This window comes from Trachypithecus francoisi, unplaced genomic scaffold (assembly GCF_009764315.1).
Source record: "Trachypithecus francoisi isolate TF-2019V2 unplaced genomic scaffold, Tfra_2.0 Lachesis_group0, whole genome shotgun sequence".
Lineage (NCBI taxonomy): Eukaryota > Metazoa > Chordata > Mammalia > Primates > Cercopithecidae > Trachypithecus > Trachypithecus francoisi.
In genome coordinates, this window is record NW_022681453.1 from 164,446,922 (window position 1) to 164,473,184 (window position 26,263).

The 26,263-nt window shown below is 44.1% G+C and overlaps 1 protein-coding gene across 5 annotated transcripts in view; it reads left to right on the forward strand.

The window, feature by feature from the left end:
- The window catches only part of BTD (biotinidase), a 116,394-nt gene that overhangs the window by 43,423 nt on the left and 46,708 nt on the right, over nucleotides 1-26,263 (forward strand). Inside the window, exons 3-4 of one of the 5 annotated variants that reach the window (XM_033212720.1) lie at nucleotides 240-389; nucleotides 2,421-3,925. In XM_033212720.1, coding sequence (XP_033068611.1) covers nucleotides 240-389; nucleotides 2,421-3,593 — 1,323 coding nt within the window. In that variant the 3' untranslated portion in view covers nucleotides 3,594-3,925. Of the gene's footprint in view, nucleotides 1-239; nucleotides 390-2,420; nucleotides 5,733-26,263 lie in introns of those variants that run through there. The other 4 variants (XM_033212723.1, XM_033212721.1, XM_033212722.1 and 1 more) reach the window with 4 other exon arrangements.

Here is a 26,263-nt window from a genome sequence, read left to right on the forward strand (position 1 = left end):
AGGCACAGTTAATGGTTGTTCCTAGAGACTTTGTCTTTGTTCCTTGGGGGTCAGGTGAAGCGAGACAGCATCCCCAAGACTAAGGTCTCTGAGGAGAGTAAAGACACCGTCTCTGTGCCTCTGGGTCTGGTCCAGTCACTTCGTGATGGTTGCCGAGTGAATGAACAGAAAAATGAACAAATGCAGCGGTGCTTCCCATCGTCTCATAACAGACTGTTCTTCGATGTTTTCCTTTTCAGGGTGTACAGATTATAGTGTTTCCAGAAGATGGCATTCATGGATTCAACTTTACAAGAACATCCATTTATCCATTTTTGGACTTCATGCCGTCTCCCCAGGTGGTCGGGTGGAACCCATGCCTGGAGCCTCGCCGTTTCAATGACACGGAGGTGATTTTGGCCTTTTTCCTCCGTAGGCTGAGGGTACACAGAGACGAACTAAGTCAGGGACCAGGAGCTATGACATGTTAACTGAGATCGAAAGGAGACCTTAGGATCCCAAAAATCCAACCCAAACTCCCAAGGATCCACGTGCCACATGTTCATTCCATTAAAGAATGTCTGACGTTACAAGGCACTTATGCATCTATGGATCTTTCCATTTATTAATGACACAAGAAATACAGGAATGTATACTTAAACCAAACCAAAACAAACCAAAAGTTAAAAAACAAAAGTTCATCTTCACCACAGCCTGCCCCTCATCCTATGCCCTTGCTTAGAGAAACTGCCGTCAACAATTTGATGTGCATTCAGCTGTATTTGACATCCTCTTTTTTATTTATCTATTTATTTATTTTTTTGAGACGGAGTCTTGCTCTGTTGCCCAGGCTGGAGTACAGTGGCGCAATCTAGGCTCACTGCAAGCTCTGCCTCCTGGGTTCATGCCATTCTCCTGCCTCAGCCTCCTGAGTAGCTGGGACTACAGGTGCCCACCACCACGCCCAGCTAATTTTTTTTTTTTTTGTATTTTTAGTAGAGACGGGATTTCACTGTGTTAGCCAGGATGGTCTCAATCTCCTGACCTCATGATCCATCCACCTTGGCCTTCCAAAGTGCTGGGATTACAGGCATGAGCCACCGCACTCGGCCTTGACATCCTCTTTTTAAGCATACTATATATGCTTATTCATTTTTAAATTTTTGCTATTACATTTTTGTAAGCATGTTCATAGTCTTTCTGTAAAATAAAATTTTTAGAAATGAAATCCCTCAGGCCAGGTGCGGTGACTCACGCCTGTAATCCCAGCACTTTGGGAGGCTAAGGTGGGCAGATCACCTGAGGTTGGGAGTTTGAGACCAGCCTGACCCACATAGAGAAACCCTGTCTCTACTAAAAATACAAAATTAGCCAGAGGTAGTGGTGCATGCCTGCAATCCCAGCTACTCGGGAGGCTGAGGCAGGAGAATCCCTTGAACCCAGGAGGCAGGGGTTGCGGTGAGCCAAGATCGCACCTCTGTACTCCGGCCTGGGCAACAGGAGCAAAACTCCGCCTCAAAAAAATAAATAAATAAAGAAGAATCCCTCAAAGGATATATACATTTTTAAATTATATTAAAGAGTACCAAAGTTCCCCCTTAAAAAACTTTGATTTCACTTTACAGCCCCAGTAATACAGTATGAGTGCCTCTTTTTTCATCCTTTGGTCAATGCAAGATAGAATAATCTTTTGAGCCTGGGCACAGTGGTTCACATCTGTAATCCCAGCATTTTGGGAGGCTGAGGCTGGCGGATAGCTTGAGCTTATGAGTTCGAGACCAGCCTGGCCAACATGGTGAAACCTTGTCTCTACAAAAAATACAAAAATTAGCTGGATGTGGTGATGCATACCTGTAGTCCCAGCCACTCGGGGAGCTGAGGTGGGAGGATGGCTTGAGCCTGGGAGGCAGAGGTTGCAGTGAGACAAGATTGTGCCACTGCAGCCTGGGCAACAGAGCCAGACCCTGCCTCAAAAAAAAAAAAGAAAGAAAAAGAATAATCTTTTGAATTGTTGCCAGTCTTATGCAGGTGAGAAATGATAGCTGTCTCATTGTTTTAGTTCACATTTCTCTCTCACTAATGAGACTGAGCATCTTTTGAGATATTCGCGGGCCGTTTTTCTTTGTTCTTCTGTGAATCACCTGTCTATATCCTTTGCACATTTTCAGTAGTGGTTGCTTTTTTCTTATTGATACATGATAGCTGTTTATTATGGATACAATATAAGTACTTTTGTATTTAAAAATTGTGAGAGCCAAGTACAATGGTGCACACCTGTAGTCCCAGCTTCTTAGGAAGCTGAGACGAGAGGATTGCTTGAGGCCAAGAGTTTGAGTCCAGCCTGGGCAATATAACAAGACCCTGTCTCTTGAAAAAAAATATAAAAGAAGCAAAAGGAAGGATTTTAAAAGCTCATGTATTGATACCTTTTTTTCCTCTAGGTGCTCCAGCGCCTGAGTTGTATGGCCATCGAGGGAGATATGTTCTTGGTGGCCAATCTTGGGACAAAGCAGCCTTGTCATAGCAGTGACCCAGGGTGCCCAAATGATGGGAGATACCAGTTCAACACAGATGTCGTGTTCAGCAATAAGGGAACCCTTGTTGACCGCTACCGTAAACACAACCTCTACTTTGAGGCAGCGTTTGATGTTCCTCTTAACGTGGATCACATCACCTTTGATACCCCCTTTGCTGGCAGGTTTGGCATCTTCACATGCTTTGATATATTGTTCTTTGACCCTGCCATCAGACTTCTCAGAGACTACAAGGTGAAGCATGTTGTGTACCCAACTGCCTGGATGAACCAGCTCCCACTCTTGGCAGCAATTGAGATTCAGAAAGCTTTTGCTGTTGCCTTTGGCATCAACTTTCTGGCAGCTAATGTCCACCACCCAGTTCTGGGGATGACAGGGAGTGGCATACACACCCCTCTGGAGTCCTTTTGGTACCATGACATGGAGAATCCCGAAGGTCACCTTATAATTGCCCGGGTGGCCAAAAATCCAGTGGGTCTCATTGGTGCAGAGAATGCAACAGGCGAAACGGACCCATCCCATAGTAAGTTTTTAAAAATTTTGTCAGGCGATCCGTACTGTGAGAAGGACGCTCAGGAAGTCCATTGTGATGAAGCCACCAAGTGGAACATGAATGCTCCTCCTACATTTCACTCTGAGATGATGTATGACAATTTCACCCTGGTCCCTGTCTGGGGAAAGGAAGGCTATCTCCACGTCTGTTCAAATGGCCTCTGCTGTTACTTACTTTATGAGAGGCCCACCTTATCCGAAGAGCTGTATGCCCTGGGCGTCTTTGATGGGCTTCACACGGTACATGGCACTTACTACATCCAAGTGTGTGCCTTGGTCAGGTGTGGGGGTCTTGGCTTCGACACCTGTGGACAGGAGATCACAGAGGCCACAGGGGTATTCGAGTTTCACCTGTGGGGCAACTTCAGTACTTCCTATATCTTTCCTTTGTTTCTGACCTCAGGGATGACCCTAGAAGTCCCTGACCAGCTTGGCTGGGAGAAGGACCACTATTTCCTGAGGAAGAGTGGGCTGTCCTCCGGGCTGGTGACGGCAGCTCTCTATGGGCGCTTGTATGAGAGGGACTAGGAAAAGTATGTGGTCTGTGGGGCGGACTCTGGCCATCATGGTGACAGCCTTGCACTTCCACAGGCTACAAGCCCTGGGACCACCTTTCTGCCTTAAGGGCAGGAGCCCACTTCTGTGACACCAGATTCCACCCTGGGAACTGTAGAACAAGTAGGAGAGGCAGATTCCCTCAGTGTCTTCCTCTTAAACCTCAATCATCGAGACATTAGCTGGTATTTTCTATTCACATTTATCTTTTTCAAGCCACATCTTCCTCTAACAAATCTCAGTATGCAATTGGTCTCAAGCTAAAACAAAAATAAATGTCAGTTTCTATTTTACACATCCACAAAGTAGTGGCTTAGGTTTTTTTTGTTGTTGATCAAGTGACTTACCCAGGACATGTAAATATTTCATAAGCCTTAAACATTTTCTGAGGTAAGAAACAAGCTCTCAAAGCAAAAGCTCAATTAGAAATGGCCCCTGTGGGGAACTTTCCCATTCTGGCCAACCGGAACTCTATCCAGATGAAATGGCAGTGCTAGCGCCACCGGCAGCGTCAGAAATGTAGACCTTAAAGCGGCTTTTAAAAATAGAAAAGAAGTGTTCCTCACATCTGCCAGTAATGGAATTTTCTGTCAGTAAATGGAATGTGTAGGCAGGACCTGGAATAACTGGAGAGAGTGCAGCGCTTCGGGGTGAAGGGCGGGTGGGGACTGGAAAATGTTGAGACGGGGGCAGCCATGGGAAGGGATGAGTAATAGAATTCTTCCTGTACAACACAGCTCATCCGGGGATTCCAGGGACCTTAATACATCACAGTAGCTTTGGGCAAGAGTTGGGCACGTTGCCCGACTGTGCAGGATGGCTTGATGCTGGTATCATTTGATCCGGAGCCCTATAGAGGATCTCCTTGCTTAGCAGCGATGCTTGGCACCCCATAGAGATAAGTTGCAAGGACTGCCATGAAGGGCATGGAGGGTGGCCCACTTGAGTCATGCATTTATTCAGTCACCCAACAGGCACAGAGCAGGAGCTTCCCATGTCAGGAATTCCAGATGCAAAATTACCAGATTCAATATGGTGAAGACATTTTTAGGCCACTGATTTCTGTGTAATTTGTGTCCAACATTTCAGAGCCATTTTAAAAAGGATTTTGACTTCATGCCTAGTAGCTGTTTCAGATCATTTTTTAAGTGCAGAATGGATAATTAGTCTTCAGTGATTTGCCTCGTAAATGTGGCCATTTAGTTTGAACCCCTTTTTAGTTTTTTAAACAGTATGTGCTTAAACATCAATTTTATAAAGCAAGAAAAAAAAATGAAATGATCTCCCTATTCCCCCCACGGTGTAGGCCTTCAGATCCTTTTCTGGCTTTTAGGCAGGATAATTAACAACATGGATTCTACGGTCAGACTGATGGGGTTTCCATGCGTGGCCTCACCATCTACCCCTCACTGGGAGACCTCAGGCCTCAGTTTTTTATTCGTAGAATGCATGTTGAATAAACCATGTGGGAAAAAGCAGAGCCAGCACCAGCCCCTGCTGACTCACTGATCCCTCGAAAAGGTCTGGGATGAGTCAAGCCTTCAGGGAATAAGCAGGAAGGACTTGAAATTCCTGAGCAAGCCCCGGGGTTCCCCACGCCCTAGGAAGTCCCTCTGGAAGGGGAGCAGGACCTCTCCCATCAAATGGCAGAGTTTGCTTTCCCGCCCAGTGCAGCTCCCACCAGGCGTGAGCTGGCAGGCCAGAAGCGGCCCCAGATGTGGCTGTCCAGCGCTCACTCTGCTTCTCTGCCTCAAACCCCAGGGAGACAGAAACTACCTAAAAATGCATATCATTGCTTTATGCCAAGATGATTCAAATAAGCCTGAGAAAGAGAGGCCAGTTCTAAATACAGACTTGGCAGAACTACTTCACCCAGTAAACATCTAATAAGCACCTGCAAGATCCTAATTCCGCCCTTCTGGGCAGAGTACCACGAACTTTCCCTGAGTTATTTTCTACCTACAATTTAGAATGAATTGCTCGTGAAGTAGAATGAGGGGAAAAGCAAATAATGGTGGTAGAACAAAGTAATTTTTACAATTCAAAGAAGTGGCTGCCAGCTGACAGAACAAAGTAGAGGATGGGAAAATAAATCATTTTCAGGGAAAAAAATACAGCTATGACTAATGGTTGTGATACGCTTTCGTCGATTGTGATCCTGAAATTCAGGAAGCAAATGGCAATCTTGACCACAACATAGAGACAGGAAATCAAATGCATTTTTGGCTAAACCAGTCTTGGGGGAAGTAGCTTGGTTTGCGTGGTTTCTCATGTAGGTGCAGCTGTGCTTTTCTGTGGTTTTTCTCACACGGGAAGTGAGAGGCACAGTGAGCTGTATTTACACACTGGATTTAAAAGCCCTGTTCTTAGAGAGGAAAAAACCACGCCTCCTCACAGACTGCCAAGTCCCAGAGCCCACCACGTCCGCTCCCAAGACACAGGCCTGTTCAGAGCCCCTGCTGAGGGAAACCCACCTAAGCCACTTTTCCCCACAGGTGGCCCTGCTTGGTACCTGTGCCCCCACCCCCCAGCCATGGCATATTGAACCAGGAAGAGGCACCCAGCCCAAGGCCAGCCAGTCAAAGCACTGGCTGGTAGCCCCGGAGGTGTCCCAGCACAGCAGATCTGCTGAGAGAGGACCGGGGCTGAGTTAGCCACTCCGATTCTCAGTGAAACCCAGAACTGCTCAAGTGAAATGACCACCCAAAGAACAATTTCTCAACAAAGTGGGTTTATATAGGACAAAATAGAAAGGCATACAAGTATGAAATGTGTTGTGCACAAAGGCCTAGATTTGAGACAAAAGCTGATGTGGCCTGAAGATCTGTGAGTAGGACTGCTTGGGGGGCCATGTTGCTTCTCAGGCCAGAGAAAGGTCCTGGTGTGCTGGCTTCAGTCTTTCATTCCCGAACCCCTCTTTGAATGTTAGTTACCTATTCCCACAGAACAAATTGCCCCAAAACTTAATGGCTTAAAACGAGCATGACATTGTTAATTCACCCAGTTCTGTGGGGCAGGAAAGCGGGTCTCTCATGAGGCTACAGTCAAGATGTCAGCCAAGGCTGCAGCTGGTTGAAGTCCTCACTGGATTTGGAGAATATTATTAGTTGAATAGCGTCTTCCCCTAAAAAGATACGTTGTGATCCTAACCCCTAGTAGCTCAGAATGTAGCCTTATTTGGAAATAGGGTCTTTGCAGATGTGATGAAGATATAAGTTAAGATGAGGTCACACTAGAGTAGGTGGGCTCTTAATCCAATATGACATGTCCTTTTCAGAAGAGGATAAGACACACACGTGACAACAGGAGCAGAGATCACAGGGATGCCTCTACCAGACAAGGCACACCAGAAATTGCTTGCCAAAAAACACCAGAAGTTACAAGAGGCAAGAAACGACCCCCCACACACAACCAACCTCTGCAGGTTTCAGAAGAAGCATGGCTCTGCCAACACCTTGATTTTGGATTTCCAGCTTCCACAACTATGAGACAATATGTTTCTGTTGTTTGAAGCCACCCAGTTCAGGGTACTTCGATATGGCAGACCTAGGAAACAAATACAGAGGATCACTTGCAAAATGGCCCATTCTGGCAAGTTGGTGCTGGCTGCTAGCAGAAGGTCTCAGTTCCTTACCACATGGGCCTTTCCATAGGGATAGCAGAGTGTCCTCATGATGTGGCCCCTGGCTTCCCCTAAAGCAAGTGATCCAAGAGAGCACAGGTGGAGCCGTGATATCTTCTATGATCTAGTCTCAGAAGTCACACTGCAGTATGTGGCACCATCTTATTGAGTTACACAGGTCAGCCCTGCTCCCTGTGGAAAGAGAGGGTGTTAGATGCCCAGAGGTGAATCTCATTGGGTACCATCTGGAGATGGGCTACCACTCTGCTCAATCCAAATCACAGCTCTCCTGTTTCTCACCTCCCAACAGTTCCTGTTCTTCAGGCCGAAGTTCACATTCTGCACAGCCTCAGCTCCGCCTGACCTCTGAGCTCACATGATGTCCCTTACTGTGAACCTGGGTCTCTAGTCCAGCCATAGCTACTTCTTTAAGCTCCTCCAGTGTGCTGAGCACAATCTGGCCTCTGTACTGTTGTCTGCTTGCAATGACGTCTTCTGATGAACACGCATCCATCCTTCAAGGTCTACTCTCTCATCACAGCTTGTGACTCTTCCCCTTATTGAACTGGTGTTTCCCATTCCCAGTTCCCAGAGCCCTTTCTCATTGAACTATTTATCTGAGTTCTCTCTGCTGGAACGTGAGCCATGCCGAGAGTAGCCACCTAGTCGTGAGTGACGGCTCTGTGCTGGATGCACATAAATGGTCTCCCTTAACCTCCATGAGCCCTAAAGAAGGTTTGCTACAGCTATTTTGCAGATGGGGAAGATTAACAGAGAGATATTAATGAATTGCCCACATGCAAATATGTGCTGAGTCTTGGATTTGCATCTTCTTTATAGGGACTCCATGGAGACCCACCCTCTAAGACCAGAGCCAGTGCCCTATTCATCTTTTGTCTTTGCAAAAACAACAAAACATGATTTCCCTTTGGAAAGTTATTTTGATTTTTGTGTTTAGTACTGAAGTAAAACAAAATCTAAATAATAGCTGCACCATTAAAAATGAAATTCCCAATATCTGAACTCTAGGCATCATGCATATATAATTTTTTCATAGATAACTTTTCTTCTCATTTTCCTTCTCCTTCTCCTCTTCATCTTTTTCTTTTTCTTTGAGCAAAAAAAAAAAAAAAAGAGAGAGAGAATTGACTAACTCATAACTGGGGAGTCTAAGAATAAATTCTCTTCAGGCATTGCTGAATCCAGGGGCTCAAATGGTGCCTCTGGACACAGTATCGTACTCTACTCTGCACTCTTCTTTATCATTTTCGCTCACAGACAGACTTTCCATGTAGTTGCAGCTATGGCCATGACAGTTCTAGACTGTCTCTCAGCAACTCCAGAGAAGAAGTCCCTAATAAAAGTCTCAGAGCTGAACAAGCTGGGCTCTTGCTTAGGGCACATGCCCATCCTGACTCAATGATTGGCCAGAGGGCTGTGATACTCTTTTTGTTTGTTTGTTTGTTTTGAGATGGAGTCTCACTCTGACGCCCAGGCTGGAGTGCAGTGGCACGATCTCTGCTCATTGCAACCTCCACCCTGGTTCAAGCAATTCTCCTGCCTCAGCCTCCCCAGTAGCTGGGATTACAGGCACGCGCCAACACGCCCGGCGAATTTTTTGTATTTTTATAGAGACAGGATTTCACCGTGTTAGCCAGGATGGTCTCGATCTCCTAACGTTGTGATCTGCCCGCCTCAGCCTCCCAAAGTGCTGGGATTACAGGCGTGAGCCACCATACCCGGCCAGGGCTGTGATATTATGATTGGCCAGCACTGAGTCACATGGCCACCGTCAGGGTGAGGGATGATAGGCTTAGCTCTGACCTGAAATTCATGGATTGAGGGGTGGGGGCTGTTTCCCAGGGAACACTGGGACAGCGTTACCAGGGACCAGGGGAAAGGGAGTGGGATATAGTTGGTCCAAAAGAGTAAATGTCCACGGGGCTTTTTTCTCTGAGCAGAAATTTCACTGTGATTCCAGTCAGGTATTGCTGTCGTCGGGGCCACAGCAGGAGGGAGACTGCAAATCTTGATTAGTTGAGGAGAGCTTAAGAACAGAGTGATTGGCCGGGCGCGGTGGCTCAAGCCTGTAATCCCAGCACTTTGGGAGGCCGAGACGGGCGGATCACGAGGTCAGGAGATCGAGACCATCCTGGTCTACACGGTGAAACCCCGTCTCTACTAAAAAGTACAAAAAACTAGCCAGGCGAGATGGCGGGCGCCTGTAGTCCCAGCTACTCGGGAGGCTGAGGCAGGAGAATGGCGTAAACCCGGGAGGCCGAGCTTGCAGTGAGCCGAGATCGCGCCACTGCACTCCAGCCTGGGCGACAGAGCTAGACTCCGTCTCAAAAAAAACAAAAAGAGTGATTTACACAGATATGGGCAGGATGTAGGGGAACCCAGAAAAGATAATGCACTACCCAGGGGCTAGCGACAGCAGGAGCTATGAGCGCCCCAGGCCTGAAGCTGTGAAGGGCTGAAGTGGTTACCAGAAGCCGGAGAGGGAAGCTTATGGAGAGAGCAGCCTGGCGGGAGCAGGGGCTGTGAGAGACACAGCCAGACCGTAGTGGTGTGACAGGTGGAGACCCGGGCGATCCATATCCTGTCTCCTCTCTCTTCTCTGCTCCCGACTCCTGCTGCAACTTGCCACTGGTTGGACCCAACAGGAAAGCAGAGGACAAGATAATCTGGTTGGTGCTATCTAGAAGTCAGTGTTGGGGGTCACAGAACAGAATGGAGAAGGGTGGAGCATGCAGGGAAGACAAATGCAGCCCTGGCATGGTTCTTCCAGAACATTCTGCAAGCTCATAAACCAGTTCATTTGAGAAGAAATAGAGGAGTTAGAGAGAAGCTTCTTAATGAACATAACCTTGGTAGCTAGTCTCAAGATCAGCTCCCAGTGCTCCCCACCTGCTGGTACCCGTTATGTAGCACTTCCCACATTTTTCTGGGGTCGTTTTGTGTAACCAGTAAAACATGGCAGATGCGATGGCATGTTACTTCTGAGATTGGGTTATAAAAGATACTGCAGGCCGCACATGGTGGCTTATGCCTGTAATCCCAGCACTTTGGGAGGCCGAGGCTGGCGGATCACAAGGTCAGGAGTTCAAGACTAGCCTGGCCAATATGGTGAAACCCTGTCTCTACTAAAAATACAAAAATCAGCCGGGCGTGGTGGCACATGCCTATAGTCCCAGCTACTTGGGAAGCTGAGGCAGAAGAATCGCTTGAACCCGGGAGGCAGAGGTTGCAGTGAGCTGAGATCGCACCACTGCCCTCCAGTCTGGGCAACAGAGAGACGCTCCACCTCCAAAAAAAAAAAAAAAAAAGATACTGCAGCTTCTATCTTGGTTGCTCACTTGCTATCTTGGGTCCCTCCCTCTGGGAAAAGTCAGTTGCCATCTCCCAAGGATCCCAATGGACAGGCCCATTTGGCAAGGAACAGCCACCAGCTAGTAGCATGAGTGAGCCATGTTGGAAGTGGATCCTCCAGCCACAGTCAAGCTTCCAGATGACAACTGCCCTGGGAAACGACTGCAGCTTCATGAGAGACCCTGAGCCAGAACCACCCCATGAAGTCACTCTTGATTTCCTAAAGTCTCAGAAACTGTAAAATATAAATGTATGTTGTTTCAAAATTCTAGGTTTTGAGGTAATTTATTATACAGCAATCGATAAGTAATACAATAATCCTGCTACCAGCACCTTAATCTCCCACATGAAAGTTAAAATTCATCCAACACTCAATCTCCCAGCTATGCTGACTGCTCCTAATCAGGTATCTCTCCCAACATATATATATATATATATATAGTGCTATCAGTGGCTATTATTTGTTGGGTTTCACAAAGCCAGAAATCATCTACATCTACTCTCTTTTCTTCTGGTTTTGAATAGCAAAATGCAACAGGGAGATGTTCTCAGAGGGAGAACAACAAAAAAAAGGGTCCATGCTGAACAGAACTTGGTTGCTTTGAAATCGGAAGTTCTAGGGGAGGTATTCTGACAGTGGCCACGAAAATCTCCTGCCCCTAGAATTTTGTCTAACCCACCCCATACAGAGTTATCCAACAGCCTGGTATGGTACAGACCAGGAGCTCGCAAAAGGTGGGCCCCAGGCAGCAGCACCAGTAGCACCTGGGAAATTGTTGGAAATGCAAATTCTTGAGCTCCACCCCAGATCACCTTAATTGGACTCTCTGGGAGTAGGGCCCATCAATCTGTGTTTAGCAAGCCCTCCAGGTGATTCTGATCCTAATCAAGTGTGAGCCCACTGTCTAATGCGGCGCATACCAAAGCAGGTGCACGGGTCTTAATCATCACCTTAGTCCTCTGAAACAGGCAAGTGTGTCCATTTTACAGAAGAAGGAACTAAGGCCTGGAAGGGAAGTCCTTGCCCGAGACTAAACAGAATCCCAGCAACATAGGGCAAGCCTGGAATTCCCACCCCAGACCAATGCACAGCCAGTGCTTCCACATCGCCAACCCAGAAATGTTTTCTCTCCGCATCATGCTCATTTTCAACCCTTTCGGGGTGACTTATTCATCATCCAAATATATTATTTTTGTTTTGTTTGACTAAAGGCAATTACATTTACATTTTCTCTAAGTTCTGGAACGTAATGGGTGAAATTCCTACCAGTGATCTGGAAGAACTCTAAGGGTCTAAAGTGATTCTTTCATAATTAAAGATATGACTATGTATAATGTGATTTGTAAGATAAGGTATAACTTTGGGGGTGTTCTAATTCTTTACAAATTGTTGATCCTACTATGGATGTCTTGCAGCTCTCAAAAAATCATGTGTGAAAATTAAGCATTAGTTCCGTATAAAATACAGTGCTAGAAATTGTGGAGGATGCAACGTCGCATAAGACTGTTACTGTTTTTTAAAATTGATTTTTAAAAATAGAGACAGGGTTTCGCCATATTGGCCAGGCTGAATCTCAAGTGATCCGCCTGCTTCAGCCTCCCAAAGTGCTGGGATTACAGGCATGAGCCATCGTGCCCAGCCAAGACTGTCACCTTTAGAGAGAGCTTATTATCACCTAGTGTTCATGTGAACACAGGATTTAAATACACACATACCCCCCAAAACAAATGGCTAAAGGATATTTGTGCACATTTTATTTTTCCAGATGGCTACCACAATATTTGAAGAACTAACAAGTTTAAAAATGTAAAAGGCCAGTAAGGCAACATTGGGCACTGGGGCAAGTGAAGGGGAGGGAAGAAGCATGAAGTCAGGGGAGGGGGCAGTGACTGATTCTGCAGGCTCTGCAGGCTTGGGGCAGAGTTAGGGTTTATGTGGGCAGGCAGCATTGCAGGGGATTAGGCAGGGGAATAACATGGTCATTTAAAATGATTCTTCTATCGAGACCATCCTGGCTAGCATGGTGAAACCCCGTCTCTACTAAAAAAAAATACAAAAAACTAGCCGGGCGAGGTGGCGGGCGCCTGTGGTCCCAGCTACTCGGGAGGCTGAGGCAGGAGAATGGCGTAAACCCCGGAGGTGGAGCTTGCAGTGAGCTGAGATCCGGCCACTGCACTCCAGCCTGGGCGACAGAGCGAGACTCTGTCTCAAAATAAATAAATAAATAAATAAAATGATTCTTCTGACTGATGACAGGTTTTCAGATGCTTCACCTCCTCCTCCAGTCACACCTTGTGTCCAAACCATGAGGACTCACTGAGGGGAACGTAATAAATAGTAATTTAAGGGAAAAAATAACAATTAAAAAATCTATAATAGCAGTTTAAGGGACAAAAACCAAAAAATTTATTTGGAATTATTCATGTTAAGCTTAACATTTTCTAATATAGTCCTGCATCCGTTTTTTTTTTGTTTTTGAGATGACATCTCACTCTCTGGCAATCTTGGCTCACTTCACCCTCTGCCTCCCAGGTTCAAATGATTCTCCTGCCTCAGCCTCCTGAATAACTGGGATTACAGGTATCTGCCACCACACTTGGCTAATTTTTTTTTTTTTTTTAGATGGAATTTTGCTCTTGTTGCCCAAGCTGGAGTAAATGGCATGATCTTGGCTCGCCACAACCTCCACCTCCCGGGTTCAAGCGATTCTCCTGCCTCAGCCTCCCGAGTAACTGGGATTACAGGCATGCACGACCACACCTGGCTAATTTTGTATTTTTAGTAGAGACGGGGTTTCTCCATGTTGGTCACGCTGGTTTCAAACTCCCGACCTCAGGTCATCTGCCGACCTCGGCCTCCCAAAGTGTTGGGATTACAGGTGTGAGCCACTGTGCCTGACCTGTATCAGTTTTTAAAAGACTGTCAGGCACGTCAAAGCCACAGGAGGAAAAACCCCTACATTCATGCACAACAGAAAAGCTTTGTTTTCAGTAAACATGCACATCTTCAAAGCATGGTTGCAATCCAAATTGTTTAGTAACTATTAGAAGAACAAAGAAGGCTGTGTCGGCCGGGCGCGGTGGCTCAAGCCTGTAATCCCAGCACTTTGGGAGGCCGAGACGGGCGGATCACCAGGTCAGGAGATCGAGACCATCCTGGCTAACACGGTGAAACCCGTCTCTACTAAAAATACAAAAAAAAACTAGCGGGCGACGTGGCGGGCGCCTGTAGTCCCAGCTACTCGGGAGGCTGAGGCAGGAGAATGGCGTGAACCCGGGAGGCGGAGCTTGCAGTGAGCTGAGATCCGGCCACTGCACTCCAGCCTGGGCGGCAGAGCGAGACTCCGTTCAAAAAAAAAAAAAAAAAAAAAAAAAAAAAAAAAAAAAAGAAGGCTGTGTCCTCTGAATTATAATGTGCTTTTCATCTAAATTGCTGCATATTGGGGGTTGAATCATGCTGGGAGTTTGACGTATGTAAGGAAAATTATTAGGCTGATGGAATATAAAGATTCTTATAATAAAAGCCAGTATTTTGGCATTTATAAATGAATCTGAAAAGGGTGAAGAATTTCATTGTTTTGCAATTAATACCACAAAATGTGGCCCTTGTGTTCCACTGGCCCTGAAAATTGTTTCAGATCTTTCCTTGGTGCAGTGTATATTAAATAGTAAAATGGACATATGTCACAAAACAGATTTATTCCTACAAATTTACATAAAAAATAAGAAGTGAAAAAATAAACACAGATTTTGATGTGCTGGCTTGGGAGCCCAGAGACCAGGCCTGGCTTGCTTTTAAATTGTTGTGTGACCTCAGCCATGTACCTGTGCCTCTCAAGGCCTAAGGTCCTCTCTGTAAAAAAGGAGGCTACATTAGATGATTTCAGCTCAAATGTCCTTGGAGACTCTCATTATTTTCTAATTGTAAATTATGCTTTTTCTAATAGTAAATAAGAAACTAAACTGTATTCATGTATGACAGAGAATTCTTTGTTGTTTTGACTTTGTTTTGTTTTTGAGACAGAGTCTCACTCTGTCGCCCAGGCTGGAATGCAGTGGCACAATTTTGGCTCACTCCAACCTCTGCCTCCCGGTTGCAAGCAATTCTCCTGCCTCAGCCTCCCATGTGGCTGGGATTAACAGGCTCCCGCTACCATGCCCGGCTAATTTTTGTATTTTTAGTAGAGACAAGGTTTCACCATGTTGGCCAGGCTGGTCTCAAACTCCTGACCTCAAGTGATCTGCCCGCCTTGGCCTCCCAAAGTGCTGGGGATTACAGGCATAAGCCACTGCACCCAGCCTACTTTGTTATTATTATAGATGTCAGATACAATGAATTTCTCTGAGTTTCTCTTTAAAGATTTAGCCCGCTAACTTCCTTGTCCTTTGTTTTCAAATCTCAACTTTCCTGTTCCTCCTTGCCCCTAGTTATTGTAAAACAGCCTACCCCCTTCCTGTCAGTTCTAATCAATACCTCACATCTGTTCCCTTGCACCCATTGTTCCCCCCAAACAGCATGTCTCACACGCTTCACCACTGTACCTCACGTCCCCTTCCCTTCCATATTTAGAAAATATTCCCAAGTAGTCAGTCGGGTCAGCTCAGATTGTTTGGTCCGACCCCAGCCCATTGGGGAGGGACACAGAGGTAGGGATTGTATTAAGGATATAGAAACCGCTGGTGTCCTTTGTTCTTTGTGCTCTTGCAATCTTGATTGACTTGAGTGGCACCCTTCTGCGGAAGTAAATTGCCTTGCTGAGAAAACTTTTGCCTGAGTGCTGGTTTTACTTTGCAGCACTGAGCATTTATTCCTAGTGCATTTGTATATCCAATATAGAATATTTTATAAGACAAAAACAAAGACTCAATTTGTAATATGAATCCTCTTCCTCCAGGTTGGAGGCTATCCACTTCCTCCCAACTCATTTATTTGTTTAATGTGTTTAGATTTTCTTAGTCAGTGTTGTGATTATCTATTGCTAAGTACATAAGTTTCACTTCATTTCATTAAGTTCCACTAGCTTAAGTTTCATTAAGTTCCACTTAGTTTAAGTTTCAACTATGAAACTTAATGGCTTGAACATCCATTTTATTTTGCTCATGAATTTGGGAAGGACTCAATTATGTAGCCCACCTCTTTCTGGCTGGAGGGGTGGGGGATGGGAACCCACTTCCAGGGTAGTTTCTCCACTCAGATCCCTGGCACATTGACAGGGCAGCTGGAAGGCTCCTCTGGGCCTCTCCATGTGGTCTTTCAGCATACTGGTCTGAGGATAGTCAGACTTCTAATGAGCCATCTCAGGTTTCCCAGAGAGGGTATTATAAGAGACAGGAAGAGGAAGCTGCCAATTTCTTAAAGCTGTGGCCAGAAACAGGCACAGTGGCACTTCTGCCATATTCTATCAGTAAAGTTGCTACAGAACCCTCCTAGATTCAAGGAGAGGAAACACAGAGCCCACTCAACAGTGGGAGGAGTGTAAAAGAATTTGTGACTAAAATCTACCTCAAAGTAGGCTGCTGTACTGATGTCAGTTTTTATTTATTGAGTGCTTAGCAGGCATAGTAGCTCCTTTAATCTTTCCAATAACTCTGTAAGATAGCTATCTTTATTAACACTATTTTACAGATGATGAAACTGAGACACAGCGAAGCTGATCAAGTGGCCCAATCCCCCCTAGAACTGTATGTGAGCTAGGTTTTGAACATAGGCAGTTTGTGCATGGGAAATTAATGGGCTAATTAGGTTATTTATTATCATAACATCATGTAATTATTACAGCAATGATAAGGCACATTACAAGCACTGTGCAAGTAAGTGGCCTTTCCATGTTCCAGGTAAGTACCCTTCTTGGTTGGGGATGGTCCCAGCTGCTTTTTTGCTGTGGGTTCAGAAGATTGTGCCTATGGGTGAGTGATGGACTGTTCAAGGGCACCTTCCACAGGAATCTTTGTCAGTTTCTCTAGGCATGAATCTTGCAAACAATATAAAAGTCTTCAAGCAACACACACACACACACACACACACACACACACACACACGAGTACCAGAAACCCAAGATCAACAGGTTGACAGAACAGTTGGAGGGGGCCAGGCGTGGTGGCTCATGCCTGTAATCCCAGCACTTTGGGAGGCTGAGGTGGGCGGATCACCTGAGGTCATGAGTTGGAGACCAGCCTGGCCAACATGGCGAAAACCTGTCTCCACTAAAAATACAAAAGTTAGCTGGGCGTGGTGGTGCGCACCTGTAATCACAGCTCCTTGAGAGGCTGAGGCAGGAGAATCGCTTGAACTGGGGAGGTGGAGATTGCATTGAGCCAAGATTGTGCCACTGCACTCCAGCCTGAGGTGACAGAGTGAGACTCCATCTAAAAAAAAGAAAAAGAAAATGGAGGGAATTTCAGAGAGAGAATACAAATTACACTGGTGCTCCTGTCCACAGTGTCCTATGGACACTTTACAGATGGCACAGCTAACAAAGCCCTCTTCTGCGTGGAACATGTGTTTCAGCCCCCTGAGGGCTATTACCTGGTTAGTGAGAGGGTATCACTTTCCAGCACCTGTTAATTGAGTGACACCATGCTGCACCACAGGAACAATGGAATGTTTGGGTGCCATGGAAATTAGTACCAAGGCAATCTTGCCAGGCACTTGGGTATAGCCTTTGTACATGTAGCCCACTTTTATCTTGCCCAACTTCAGACTGATTTTGTTTTAAACCAGATATTCAGAGTGAGTCAAACCCCTTTAATCCAAGATCCCCTAACAATACAGAAAGGAAGCTGCCCTGCCCAATAGCAAGGCTGCTTGACACTTTGAGGAAATGAGCTCAGTCCTCCCAGGAAAGGCACACCTTCAATGCTACCTTATCCCTTTAGTTTGCCCTGACTCTTCTGGGAAAATGAACTGCTCTCCAATCTGTATTCAATGCATTCCTCTAGAATAGCTTATTGAGTACTTCCTATGTTACTCCCTTTCTGCAGAATACTTTTGGGAATCAACTCATTTAATTTATACCAGAGCCACGGAGTCTTCCCATCCACATTTGACAGAGTTGATGAAAACTCAAGGTTACGTAACTTGCCAAAAATCACACAGGTTGTCCTGTCTGCCTCAAAAGTCCACAAATTTGACCACACAGCCCTGCTGCCTCCCACTGATCACGGGGGCCTATATGTATCTGTCCCCATGTCCAATTCCCCATCAGGTTGTAAAGTCCATTAGGGCTGGGGCTGGTGCTGAGTAAGGCTCCCAGGACCTAGTACATTCTCAGTAAATGCTTGAATCAAGTTTACAAAGGTTGAGCATCTCCAGGGCTCTATGGGCCCAAGAATTCTAACTCAAAATTGGTGTATCTCACACACCTTCTACTCTAGGAAGCATAATGACCTAGGGTTCCTGGTGTAGTCTGAAATCCACTGCTGTGCTTGTAATGAAGGTCATGCTTTCACACATGACTTCTCATCCATGACTGAGTGGTTGGGGGGATAATAAGGCAGACCCATGCCTGGGAAGGGGGGCACTCTAGGTCAGTGGCTCACTTTGGTTCAAAGACTCCCAAGTGCTTTGCCAAATGTTCATTAGACACACATGGCAGGTAGGATGTTCCCACTCAACCTTTGATCTTGATCTCCTTCACTGGGGTTAGACTTGCATTGTAGTTTGACAGCTTCCCAGCCAACCCTGGCTCCATCATCTCTATTTCCTTTTACACAGGCACTTTCTCTAGTAAAATTCTTGCATGTTTAAAACTGTCTTGATATCTGCTTTTTGGAGGACCCAGACTAACAGAGTTGATATTTCAATTTTTTATTCATTTCCTTATCATTAACGACTTTACTTCTATTCACTCTAAGATGACCATGTAGACTAGGGAACCCAATGTCACAGCAGCAAATCCCTCTTTTCTAAGATGCCTTTCAGGAGTGTGTCCCACATACTAGGCAGTGTGCCAGGTCCTTTAATATGCAGTCTTACCTTCATTCTCCAACAGTCCTGTGAGATCAGTAGGATGACTTTCCTATTATCCTATGATAGGTCATCCTACTGATGACTGTCCTATCATTTCATGGATAGGACATCTGAGGCTTAGGGAGGTTAAATTATTTGCCCAAAGGTCACACAGCCAAAAAATGACAGTGTTCAGATTCTAGACTGTTTATTATTTCATTTGATTCTTCCCATAAACCTAGTGGAAAATATAAGCAAGAATAAGAAAAGCTAACACTTACTGGAGGCTTAGGTGTCAGGCACTTCCCATATATTTTTTCATTTAATTCCCACCATAACCCCATGAGGGATGTACTATTGTCCTCATTTCACAGACAAGAAAACTGTGATGGGGAGAAATTAGGAGATTTGCTCAGGGTCCCCCAGCCAGGAAGTGGCAGAGCCAGAATTCCTGCTGGGACCAACTGGCTCCAAGAGCCCATGTACTCCCTCCTTCTTGCCTCCCACTCGTGGCAATACTGTCCCAGCCATAAGGAAAGGTGCTTTACCTTAGCTGCTGTTCATGTGGTTTTGTCTGCATCCACTGCTACTCTTGAAGGGAATTACAACTCAGGAAAACTGACCCTTTCCATGTCGGATTCGACTCCAGACACAGGTCTAGCCTTGTTTCGGAACCTTCTGCTTTTCATTTCATTTGAATCCATATTAAAACATAATAGCCTGCATATTCAATATTTTACAATTGAACACTAAGAAGCCACCAAAGATCATATTTATTGTGTTTATATTTATATACAATGTGTTGACACAGAAATTTACAGCAAGTAAAAAAGTTACAAACTGGACATATGACTCCATTTAAAAATGACATATTCATAGTTATAGATTTGGAAAATATAAAACCAACTTCTGTGTTTACAATCTCTTAGTGGTAAGTTTACAGGTGGTTTTGTTTAAAGTATCATACAGGGTAACTTTGCTCTTCTAAAAATCCTCTGTTCTTTGCCTATTCCTTTCCTCCCTCATATCCCCTGGCAACCACTCATCTTTTCACTGTCCCCATGGTTTTGCCTCTTCCAGCATGCCATATTAAATTCCCAGGAGTAGGTTTGCTGGATCATATGGTTTAAGTGTGTTTAGTTTTGTAAGAAACTACCAAAATGTTTTCCAAAGTGGCTGAGCCATTTTGCATTCCCACCAGTAATGAATGAATTCCTCCAAGTGGGCATGGTGGGTCATGTCTGTGATCCCAGCACTTAGGGAGGCTGAGGGGGACGGATCACTTGAGGTCAGGAGTTTGAGACCAGCCTGGCCAACATGGTGAAACCCTGTCTCTACTGAAAATACAAAAATTAGCCAGGCGTGGTGGCACACACCTGTAATCCCAGCTACTCAGGAGGCTGAGGCAGGAGAATCACTTAAACCCGGGAGGTGGAGACTGCAGTGGGTTGAGATCATGCCACTGCACTTCAGGCTGGGCAACAGAGCTAGATTCTGTCTCAAATAAAAAAAAGAAAAAGAAGAGCTCCTCCACATCCACACTAGCATTTGTGTTGTCAGTGTTCTGAATTTCCACCATTCTAATTAGTGTGTTGTGGTATCTCGTTTCCCTGATGAGATATGTGGAACATTTTTTCATATGCTTATTTGCCATCTGTGCCTTCTTTGGTGAGATGCCTGTTAAGGTTTTTGGTCCAATTTTAAAAGTTGGTTGTGTTCTTATTTGTGAGTTTTAAAGGTTCTTTGTATATTTTGGATAATATTTCTTTATCCGTCTTTTACAATTTTTTCCTCCCAGTCTATGGCTTGCCTTTTCATTCTGTGACAGTGTCTCACAGAGCAGAAATTTTAAAATTGTAATGAAGTCTAGCTTATCATTTTTTTTTTCATGGGTGGTGCCTTTGGTGTTATATCTAAAAAGTCATTGCCAAACCCAAGGTCAGGTAGATTTTCTCCTAAGAGTTTTATGGTTTTGCATTTTACATTTAGGTCTGTGATCCATTTTGTTAATTCTTGGGAAGGATGTAAGATCTGTGTCTAGTTTCACTTTTTGCTTGTAGTTGTCTTAGTTATTCCAGCACCATTTGTTGAAAATACTGTCTTCACTCCGTCACATTGCCTTTGCTCCTTTGTCAAAGATCAGTTAACTATATTCATGTGGGTCTATTTCTGGGTTCTCTATCTGTTCCACTGATCTGTCCATTCTTTGACCAATACCACACTGTCTTGATTACTGTAGTTTTATAGTATGGGTAGTGTACATTGTGTAGTGTAAGTCTTCCGATTTTAATTGTCTCCTTCAATATCATGTTGGCTATTCTTGGCTTTTGCCTCTCCATTTAAACTTTAAAATCAGTTTGTTGATATCTACAGAATAACTTGCTGGGATTTTGAGACTGCACTGAATCTATAAAGTTGGCAAGAACTGACATCTTAATAACAGAGTCTTTTTATTCATGAATGGACTATCTCTGCATTTATTTTTTCTTTGATTTCTTCCAATAGAGTTTTGGAGTTTTCTTCATATAGACCTTATACATTTTTACAAGTTTTATACCTACATACTTTGTATGTTGGGTACAAATGTAAACAGTATTGTGTTTTAAATGTCAGATTCTCTGTTCACTGCTGGCATATGAGAAAGTAATTGATTTTTGTATATGAACCTTGTATCTTGCAATACTGGTATAATTACTTACTAGTTACAGCTTTTAAAATTCATTCTGATTTTCTACACAAATGGTCATGTCATTTGTGAAAAACGTTTTACTTCTTCCCTTCTAACCTGCATACTTTTTATTTCCTTTTCTTGTCTTATTGCATTAGCTAAAACTTCCAGTATGATGTTGAAAAGCAGTGGTGAAGGGGGCCATCCATGTTTTGCTCCTGATCTTAGAGTGCAGTGGCATGATCATGGCTCACTGCAGCTTGACTGCTTGTGCTCAAGCAATCCTTCCACCTCACCCACCTAAGCAGCTGGAACTGCAGTTGTGTGCCACTATGCCTGGCTAATTTTTGTATTTTTTGTAGAGACAGGGTTTCATCATATTGCCCAGGCTGGAGGGTTTTTTTTTTTTAAATAGATGTTCTTTATCCAGTTGAGGAAGTTCCCATGTTTTCCTAGTTTACTGAGAATTATTTTCATGATTGTGTTGTATCTTGCTAGTATTTTGATTTGCTGAGAATTACTGCATCTATGTTCATGAGAAATATCGGCTTACAGTTTTTTTTTTGAGACAGAGTTTCACTCTTGTTGTCCAGGCTGGAGTGCAATGGCATGATCTTGGCTCACTGAAACCTCCACCTCCCAGGTTCAAGTGATTCTCGTGCCTCAGCCTCCCAAGTAGCTGGACTACAGGCATGCACCGCCACACCCAGCTAATTTTTATTAGTAGTAAAAACGGTTTCTCCATGTTGGTCAGGCTGGTCTCGAACTCCTGACCTCAGGTGATCCGCCCGCCTTGGCTTCCCAAAGTGCTGCAATTACAGGCATGAGCCACTGCGCCTGGCCTACAGTCTTCTTATAATCTTTGGTTTTGAAATTGAAGTAATGCTGGCCTCCTTGACTGAGTTAGGATATATTCTTTCTGCTTCTATCTCTGGAAAACACTGTAGAGAAATGGTATAATTTCACCCTGCATGTTCAGTAGAATTCACCAGTGAATCCATCTGGGTCTGGTGCTTTCTGTTTTGAAAGGTTATTATTGATTCAGTTTCTCTAATAGATATAGGTCCATTCAGGTATAGGTCTATTTCTTCTTGTGTACGTTTTGGCAAATTGTCTTTTAAGATCCATCTAGGTTATCAAATTTGTTGGCATGAAGTTGTTCATGATATTCCTTTATTATCCTTTAAACGTCTATGGGCTCTGTACTGAAGTCTCTTCTCATTTCTGATATTCGTTGTGTCCTTTTTTTTTTTTTCCCCTTAGCTTGGCTAGAGTTTTACTGATGTTATTAATCTTAAACAAAACAAAACAAAAAAAAAAAACAAACTACTTTTGGTTTTGTTGAGTTTCTCTACTGAAATACTTCTTCAATTTCATTGATTTCTACTCTTAATTCTTGTCTTCTGCTTGCTTTGGATTTGCTTTTCTTTCTCTAGTTTCCTAAAGTGAACACATACATGATTGATTTTAGAACTTTTTTTTTGAGACAGAGTATCACTCTTGTTGCCCAGGCTGGAGTGCAATGGTGCGATCTAAGTTCACTGAAACCTCCGCCTCCCAGGTTCAAGTGATTCTCCTGCTTCAGCCTCCCAAGTAGCTGGGATTACAGGCGCCCGCCACCACGCCTGGCTGTTTTGTATTTTTAGTAGAGAGGGGGTTTTGCCATGTTGGCCAGCCTGGTCTCAATGTTCACTAGATCCAGCTGGTTGATGGTGTTAAGTACAACGATGTCCTTGTTGACCTTCTGCCTGCTAGTTCTGTCCATTAGTGATAGAGGGGGTGTTGAAATCTCCAGCTATGATAGTGGATTCATCTATTTCTCATTGCAGTTCTACCGGTTTTTGCCTCACATACTTTGATACTCTGCTGTTAAGTGCATTGGTCAAATAATTGAGAATGAGGTTTTGAAAGAGCTCTAGCTTTGTTTTGTTCCTTCTGGTGGCTGCTAGGCTGCAACAGGAATGTGGGCTGTTAGTTTTCAGGGCTTCTACAGCTGGACAGTGAAAAAGGCAATGAATCCAAGTTAAAACATGACCAAGGCTGTTGTCCTTAGGTAGATTTAGTAGTTTTTCTTGAATTAAATGCTCTTGAGGCTGCTGACAGCCTTTAATTTTCAGACTTCTGTAACAGTCGATTCTGAGAAATTTTGCCAGTTTTATCATGGCTCTTATGAAGAAGCTAATTTTTGGAGCTCCATTACTCCTGCCATTTTCACTGACATCATTTAGCAAAAGCTTTTCGACCATTTGGGCTTTAAAGATAAAAATTTATGGCTGGGCGCGGTGGCTCAAGCCTGTAATCCCAGCACTTTGGGAGGCCGAGACGGGCGAATCACGAGGTCAGGAGATCGAGACCATCCTGGCTAACACGGTGAAACCCCGTCTCTACTAAAAAAACTACAAAAAACTAGCTGGGCGACGTGGCGGCGCCTGTAGTCCCAGCTACCCGGGAGGCTGAGGCAGGAGAATGGCGTGAACCCAGGAGGCGGAGCTTGCAGTGAGCTGAGATCCGGCCACTGCACTCCAGCCTGGGTGACAGAGCGAGACTCCGTCTCAAAAAAAAAAAAAAAATTTATGTTGGCTTCCATGAAGGGATTTAAAAAAAAGATGAAAATTTAATTTTCCTTAAAGAAGGGTAAAGAGAAAGAAATATAAGATTAAATTACTATTTTTTTTCAATGAAAACACATGGACACAAAGAGGGGAACAGACACTAGGGCCTACTTGAGGGTGAAAGGTGGCAAGAGTAAGATGTTCAAAAAACTACCTATTACCTGGGTGATGAAATAATCTGTACACTAACCCCCTGCGGCATGCAGTTTACTTATATAACAAACCTGCACATGTTCCCTTGATCCTTAAATGTTTTAAAAAATTAGCTTCAAATTACGGAAATATTTCAACCTGTATTTCAATTCTAATTAAGATAGTAGACAGATAAAGAGTCATAGGGGAAAGGGGAATGAGACAACCACAAGGAAGTGAGAAGTAACACAAGAAGAGGAATGAAGCATAGAGATGCAGACATTTTTTAAGTGCTGGAGACGGAGAGATGGAGAACTGATCTAGAATGGAGAGCACTAGATATCAGCATTTTTCGTCTTAAATGTAGTCACTAACCAAACTTTCCTATCTTGTTTCAGATTAGGTTGTGCTTTGAAAGGGATGAACACAGTAACACACCAGAGAGGGGACTGGTGCTACATTCTTCTGGAGACTGAGGTAGGGAAGAGGTCGGTTTTCTACCTTTGGAAAAGCGCAGATCCAACAACCAACCAATCAGCAGCACTGCCAAGCAAGAACTTTCCAACTCAAAATACATGTTTGTTGCCCAGTTTTATATCTGGACTACCCACACTCTAAGGGCACCACAAAAAGGGAAGGAACAGGAATAAAGGAAAGGCTACCAAGCATACCCATGGAAAAGCTGAAAGCACCAACAAATCGAATGACATCATTTCGGCCTGACTGTGGAAATGGAACCCAAACTATCCTCCTCAAAATGGCAGAGAATATTGCCCCATCCCACTGAGGTAGGGGTTGGCCACGTGATTTGTTATGGCCAGTGGAGTGTTGGCAGATGTGATGCACGCAGAAGGCACAAACCATACTTGTGTGGTTGGGCTTGCCTTCATATGCTTCTACCATCAGTATGGAAACTTCTGTATAACTTTTGTATTTTAGCCCAGGCCCAAAGATGAACATAGATGGAGCAGGGTGGAAACACAACTCATAGCAGGTAGTAAAGCCCAGCCAGAGACCCAGCTTGAAGCACTCATCCACACAAGCTAATGTCAGCCAATCTGCAGAGGCATGAGTAAGAATGATTATTTTAAGCAACTGAGATTTGGGGTTAGGTGGCAACAGCATCTGAAACATTAAGTAGACATCATTCTTGTAGGATCCACTCCTGAGGTCAAACTATGTTACCTCCCCCTTTACTGCTGCATGCCAAGAGCCTAGCACAGTTCCTGGCACATAGCAGGTGTTCAATAAACACCTGTTGCAGTCAGATTTACGTGTTTCTTCTAAAAATAGCAATCTAGGAGAATAAAACTGAGGAGAACTTACATAATTAAGTGTTCAGTGTGTGTCTCAACTTAAAAATCAACAATTTCAACAAAGACCCGATTGCATGTCAGCAGTCATTAGGGGGTTAAGAGCACTGACTATGGACATGACTGCCTGGATTTGAATCTAGGCTTCACAAATTACCAGCCAGGTGACCTTGGGCCAACACTACTTCATCTCCCTCTTTCCTCATCTGTTAAATGGTGCTATAAATAGTATCTACCACATGGAACACTTGCGTGGATTAAGACATAATTTATTTCAAGTACTTACAATCTTGCCCGGTACATGATAAATGCTGCATAGGCGTTTTCTATTATTACCTGCATAAAGACCATTTTGAGAAAGGTTATTAAAGCCCTCTTCACCTGTCCCTCTCATCACCTATTTATATCCATTTGTTCTCACTTCTATTATCTAATCTTGTACATGTTTCCAGTTAGCTCTTTTGTATATTTTCATCATCTTTCTATGCCCAGGATTGCTAAGTGCCAATATCTACTCTATCCCAAAGCGCCCCTCCACCAACTATTTAAAGAACTGCTGATTTTGTTCTTTTCACACAGGGTATCATTTGCCCCCTTCTCCATCTGTTCAATCTGATTCTTAATGTCCAGACCTAGTCTTATATGATGCCTGTTCTGATCTTCCCTCCCAATGTGATCTTACTCTGTACCTTTTATCAATTCATCTCTACCTCAATTACACTTTTATTACTTTCTACTTATACCTTTCCACAATGAAATTAATTGTAAGCTCCTAAAGGACAAGATCACAACTTCTTGGTTTTCTGCCCATTCCTACTGCCAAGTATACAGCAGGCAAGCAATATTTGTTGGATAAATATATTTGAAAATCCCATATAGATAGGTTCATGTAAAGTCTAAATCAGCTTTGCTAAAAAGTCATTTTTTTTAAATTAAAAAAGGAAAAAAAAACTTGTCAATTCAATGCTAGACAGTT